The sequence below is a fragment of the Arvicola amphibius genome, chromosome 3 (genome assembly GCF_903992535.2).
Source record: "Arvicola amphibius chromosome 3, mArvAmp1.2, whole genome shotgun sequence".
NCBI lineage: Eukaryota > Metazoa > Chordata > Mammalia > Rodentia > Cricetidae > Arvicola > Arvicola amphibius.
Window position 1 is genome coordinate 126,534,126 of NC_052049.1, and position 6,123 is coordinate 126,540,248.

A 6,123-nucleotide genomic window follows, 5' to 3' on the forward strand; every position below is an offset into this window, starting at 1 on the left:
ATGAGATTTAGACAGCCTCCTCCGCCCCCCCCCCCCGTTTTCTGGGGTCATCTGCTTGCTCTGAAATGTGTGGTGTGACTTCCCTCTGCAAACCACAGCAGTCCTAACTCTATGAATTCCTCTTCTTTTCCTTGCTCATCCCCCCATCTCTCCAGAGAACTCAAAGGCTAGTGCTGAGAAACAGAAAACACGGGGGAGGAGGGTGGGGAGACTGAGACAGAGAGATCCCAGTACACTAACAGCCTTAACTCCAAGAGAACAGCGTGCTTACTCCAGCGCAAGAGCGCGTGCACACACACAGATGCCAGCCTCTCACTCCTTGAAAGCCGTCCTCTCACAGCTCCCTCCTACCCCATGTGCTTTCACTTTTCCACCCAGAAGCTGGACGCTCCCACAGCAGGGGCCGGGAGCAAACACCTGGCAAAATCGCTTGGCCATCGGTCAAAACAAAAGGAGACCCAAAGGGCGGCTTCTGTGGCTTCCTTCTTCAATCCCCAGCCGCCTTCCTTTGTTGTCCCCTAACTTCCCACCGGACTCCGATCTCCCCCTCCCCCGACACAAAATAAGTCAACGAATCCTGTTCAAATTGATTACTTTATTGACAGTTTACATACAGAAGTATTTAGAAAAGGACGTGGGCTCCGGAGTCAACTCCTCCCGGGGCCACCCACGCTTGTGCTGCACTTCGCCCAGAGCCAGAGCTCAGGTCCAGACGCCTGAAACACACCCCTCCCCTTCCGCCACCCCTTCCCTTCTGCCCCCCTCCCCCGCGCGCGACACTTTCCTAGAACTAAAAACTGATCCCGCCCGAGTCCCGGCGCCACTCCCACCCTCACCCTCCCACCTTTCTCGCCCACCTCCCGCCCGCCCTCCCGGCCCCCCTACACTACATCCTCACGCTTTACAGGACACCGACTTCTACAGCCCACGCTCGGTGGGGACTACACGCTGGGCAAACTCACTTCTCCTGGGAGGAGGGGACCCAGGGGCTCCCTCCTCCACTCCGCACCCGCTGCTGCCCGCGCTCTGGCCCCAGTCAGGCAACCTCGGAATTCGTAATATGTGCCCGGGGAGTCTCACTTAGCTCCCTCGCTCCCAGCACGTTTCTAAGGGCTCTGGACCCCCTGGAGTTGCAAGAGCCACTGTGACGCGCCGCTCACCAGCCCCTGGCACCTGCAAGACATTGACAACGAAACTGGCTGGGGACCAAGCCCGCACCCTGCGAGGAAAAGGGGTGCGCGGCCCCGCAGCGCTTGAAATTAGGAGAAAGACAGAAGAAAACGGATTCCGACTCTCACACCGGACACACTTACACCCAGTTTCCCAGACATTGGGAAGGTTGTGTTAGCACCAGACCCATGAATGTCGCTGTCTTTGATAACAATGAAAATAAGAAAATCAGTGCGCTAAGTTGAAAGGCGTCCCAGAACCCCCACCTTGGCTCCAACTGTACAGAAATGGGGCAGGCAGAGGGTAGGGATGGAGGGAGGCAAGGATTTGGATCATTGTAGGGAAGGTACTTTGAGACTAAAAATTAGCCGGCTTCTGGCACATGCAACCTTGAAAAGGCGGAGTGGGGTCAAGGTGAGAGCCACAGCGCTCCACGCTGGGAACCTGTCCTGGGGATCGCGGGAAAGCCCAGAACAAACCCCATTATTATCAGCAGATGTAGCCAACGACTAGCGCGGTCCCCTTGCCTCCACCCAGGGGGTGAGAGGTGGGTTTCGTTGATCATCATCGTCGCGGTGGAATGGAAGGCATAGACGGTTTTCGCTGTCTGTGGGTGGTGTCTGAGAGGAAGTAGGCGCCTGTCTCTGTGCTTTGTGGGGAGGGGTGGGGATTCATACCCGCCAAGAGGATGACGGTGACTAGCGAGAGACCACTGAATTCGGCCCACTCCTGGAAATCCTTAGTAGTGACGCCTAGGGAGGGCTGAGGAGGAGGCTTGGGGGTGGGGTGGGGTCCCGTGAGGATGATAAAGTCCTGCCGTCCCTAGGCTACAAGGTACCCAAGGTAGAGGTGGGCAGGCCAGGCGTGCTGGGGGCTCAGCCTGCAGTCTGCCTGTAGTTGCCGTTTATCTCCTGGGCGATGTTGACGGCCTCTGCTCCCAGGGGCAACCGGTCGCTGTACTCAGAGCCAGCCTCGAACTCTTCTTGGTTGGCCTTGGACTGAGACTCCACCAACGAGCAACCCACCAGGCTTTCTTCTCTCTGCAGGTCATCACTTGGGTCCCCCTGCTCCACGTCTTCATCGAGGCCCTCCTCCGGGGCCTCCTCCGGTTCCTCACCTCCGGCCTCGCCACGGGCAGGGTAGCTTTTCTCAGACTCAAGGTAGGAGGCACGCGGGTCAAAGTCGGCGGCGATGCGCTTCTCCATAGGGTCGGGGGCCTGAGGTCTCAGTATTAAGCGATAGGGTTTGCCTGGGTGTTTGGCCAGTAGATGGCAGCAGGCGGCGCCCAGCAGGGGCACGGTGGCCAACACCAGGAGAAATACGCTCACTGTCACGATAACCAGCAGGGATGGCAGCTCTTTTTTGGTGGAAAACACCACTTGCACGTGGCACGCCTCGCCCGCCAGTGCCAGACACACAGAGTAGTTGGTGCCAGGCCGCAGGCCGCGAAACCAGTAGGCATTGACCCCTTCCTCAACGCGTGACCACTGTACTGCCGCGCCACCACCCGCAGGGCACAGATAGAGTAGGCGCAGGGGCCGCCTTCCAGGCCGCCGAGCTCCGGTAGCACCATCTGGCCCAGGGCTCCAGCGCGCAGCAAGGGGCGTCAGCTGCACCCGAGCTTCACGCTCAGCTACATCCAACGCGATGACACCCAGCTCAAAAACGTGCGACTTGAGCTCTGAGCTCTGATTGAATGCATGGTTAGACACATACCGAGAGGGGTCCCCATGGCCACAGTGCTTCTCCCCCTTGGGATCTGTAGGCATCTGACCTCCCACCTGCTCTCCTTCATCCGTCTCCTCCAGCTCCGCCTCGATTTCCCCGAGGACGCTGACCCGGGCCAGACCTTGGCCTTTGGTTTTGCCCTCAGGCTTGTAGGGCAGGACACTGTTGCTACGGCCCTTAATAGTGGTCTTGCGCTCCGAGGTCGGGGCCTGCGCGTCAGGTTCTCCCCCTGTTCCAGGAGCGTGTTTTGGCGGCCCCGCTGCAGCCACGCTCACCCGTACTGACGTTGAGTTGGTACCCAGCTCATTGTGTGCACGGCATGTATAGACGCCTGCCTCCTTGGCACTCAGGATGGGCACCAACAGAGAACCGTTTGCGAGGGCCAGGAAGCGCGGGGTGGCTGGAGGCGCTGGCCAAGCAGGTGCTGGAGTCGGGGTTGGTGGTTCAGTCTGTGTAGGCGGGTCCTCATCTCCATCACTCTCCCCATCCTCTGCCTTCTCTCCTCCATCTTCTTCCTTGCTGAGAACCGGTGACTCTAAGACTACAGTGCCACCCGGGATCTGAAGTTGCCATTGCAGGCGGGGTGTGGGGTGGCCTTCGGCGACGCAGTGTAACGTGAAAGCCAAGCCTGCACGCAGAGGGGTTCCAGGCGCCTCAGGCGACGGCTCCGTGCTCAGACGCACGCTGGGAGGTGCGCAGGGCAGGGCAGGCAGGCGGTGGACCGGCACGCCCTGCAGCTCAGGAGGCGAGGCGCACGCAATAGAATCTGGCTCGGGTAAGGAGACCCGGGTGCTCGCCGCCCAGGCCTGCAGCCACAGGAGACCACAGCTGCAGTGGAAAGGGTTGTGATAGAGTTGCAGGTGAGACAGCGCGCTCAGTGCGTCGAACGTGCCAGGCTCCAGGGTACGCAACCGGTTGTTGTTGATGCGCAGAGAGCGCAGGTCGGGCAGCGAGCCGAGTGCATCCCGGGGCAGCGATCCCAGGCGGTTGTGGTTCATTTTCAGCAGCTGCAGGGCGCTCAAGTTACGAAGGTCGCTCCAAGGGAAGTTGGATATGAGGTTGTGGCTTAGGTCGAGGTTCTTGAGCTGACTCAGCACCGCCAATGCCCCTGACTCCACGGTGCGCACCTCACTGTGAGCCAGCCACAGCGAAGTGACCTGCGTGACGTTGACGAAGGCCCCCCGCCTTAGCACCGTAATCTTGTTGGCGGACAGACTAAGCGTGGTCACGTTGGCTGGCAGTCCTTCCGGGACCTCGCGCAGCTCCTTGTAGGCACAGTCTGCGAATTGGTGGGCGTACTTGTCTATACAGGCGCAAGGCTCAGGACAGGCTCTGGCCACTCCTAGCAAAGCCCAGGCCAAACACAGGGCTCCGAAGGGATCCATCACGACTCCTGCAAAAGTCAAGGTTGAAGAGGGGTCCTTTACGCCACAGCTTTCTGTTCTCCCCTAGCAAACTCTATCTTCTAAACCTGTGTAGGCTCCAGAAAGCTAAGGTACGAATGGGGCTCGGTAAAAAGCCTACAGATTTTATAAATGCGTGCTTTCAGGACCCTGTTTTGCTTCTCCAGAGGGCATAGAGCATGCTTCCCTTACCCCATCTGTTCCCTCAGCTGGAGCTGTCCCCTCCAAAGTCTCCAAAGCCTGTGGTCTGCAGTGAGCCCCACACTAAGCCTTCTTTCTGCAGCTTCATTAAACCCGGTGAAATGGATGGAGGTGCAGAAAGATTTTCCTTCATGACTGGCTGTCTTCTCTGGAATCCTTTGTCCCATGCACAGCACTTGCACGCACTTCCTTACAGGCAGTGGCAGTGCAAACAGTAGCTTAGGCATCTCCCTGCAGCCGCCAATGGGCCCCGGACTCTGTCCACAATGAATTACATAGACACAAAAACATAGGCACCCAGACATCTGCACCATACACCCCAAGACCTCATTGTTCTCTCAACTCAGCGCAGCTTTGCCACAGCGTTCTCCAACGTGCTTTTCTGTTCACAGTGAGAACTGACAGACACAAGGACACAAGTCCTCACGTGACCCGGCCCTCACACAGGGACATTGGTGCAGCCCTGCCCTCCTCCGAGACCAAACCCCGAGCAAATGAGCAAAATGGAGAACTTGTGGAGTGTGGGGTGGGTTCTGGGGCAGCCTCCACCCACTTATGCCTCCTAGCTTCCCTGCCCCGGGCTGCAGCTCCCCTCAGGGGAGAGCCACAACTGCTTAATTATTCTTCCATCTAGGAAAGAAATCCTCCCCCATGCCTAGACAAAGTCACTAAGGATTCCTCTTTGTATTCTACAGAGCTCAGGTAGACCCCACCACCACCACCACCACCACATGTCTTTAAGGGGACAAGCCTCTAGCTAATATATTTGGAGAAAGCTCAAGGTTCTCTACAATTCTCCACAGACTCAAGACACCTGGGTGCATTTTCTATCTCTAGCCACACAAATTCTCTAACACAGACTCCTGGCCCAACTTGAGACTACTGTCAGTATTGGCGGAACCCCTTCAATGCTCTGCCTTTGAGAACAGCAGGTCCCCTTGTCTCTTTTGCTCCTAAGGTAGGCACCTCCCTTCCCTGTTCCTTCCAGACGGTCCTCCACGATGGCAGGAGCTTTAGGCGGGACCTACCCTGTGGACTGAGGTTGTGGAGTCAGTCGCTCCATCGCTTACCTGCTGCTCTCAGACTTGCACTGTGCCTCCTTCGGGCTGCAAGACCCTCTCCAGACTCAGGTGACAGTCCAAGGGAGCTTCTGGCATCTGTTGCTGTGGCAGTGGGGAAAAACGGAAAAACGGGCAGGTCCGTGTAAGAACTCCCCCTCGCCCTGAAGTCCTACTTCATTTTTTTCTTTCTTATCTGTTCGCCCCACTTCTCACTGCCTGCAGGTTGGAGAGTCGTTGCGCGCGTCCCCGGGCTCGGCGAGAACGCGCCCAGTCTCCTATCTCGTGCCGCGTTCACGTTTGTTAAAGCCATAGAGATCCCCACACACCCCAAGCAGAGTCCCGTCGATATCAAGGGGCTCCATAAGCGCACAACCCTAGGCTCAGCCCTTCCCAGCCCACCGCAGCCCTATAACCTATTTTCCCCAACATTTACAAACTCGATGACATTGTCACTGTTTCTGGTTATGCCTCTAAATCCCTCCCCAACACACACACACACACACACACACACGCCTCTCCACACGACCTTCACAGGTTAGAATTACCCATCAACATGTAAT

At 57.6% G+C, this 6,123-nt stretch overlaps 1 protein-coding gene across 1 annotated transcript; it reads right to left on the minus strand.

The window, feature by feature from the left end:
* Positions 1–1,964: 1,964 nt before the first annotated feature.
* Positions 1,965–5,704, minus strand: Islr2 (immunoglobulin superfamily containing leucine rich repeat 2). Its single transcript, XM_038324075.1, has 2 exons — positions 5,573–5,704; positions 1,965–4,291 (listed from the first exon to the last, which is right to left on the minus strand). The coding sequence occupies exon 2, from the start codon at positions 4,281–4,283 to the stop codon at positions 2,046–2,048; it is 2,238 nt and encodes a 745-aa protein (XP_038180003.1). The 5' UTR covers positions 4,284–4,291; positions 5,573–5,704; the 3' UTR covers positions 1,965–2,045.
* Between the last annotated feature and the right edge of the window lie 419 nt (positions 5,705–6,123).

Bases quoted from the DNA above. Each gene is read 5' to 3' on its own strand.
- Islr2 (XM_038324075.1), bottom strand. From the start codon at position 4,283: ATGGATCCCTTCGGAGCCCTGTGTTTGGCCTGGGCTTTGCTAGGAGTG.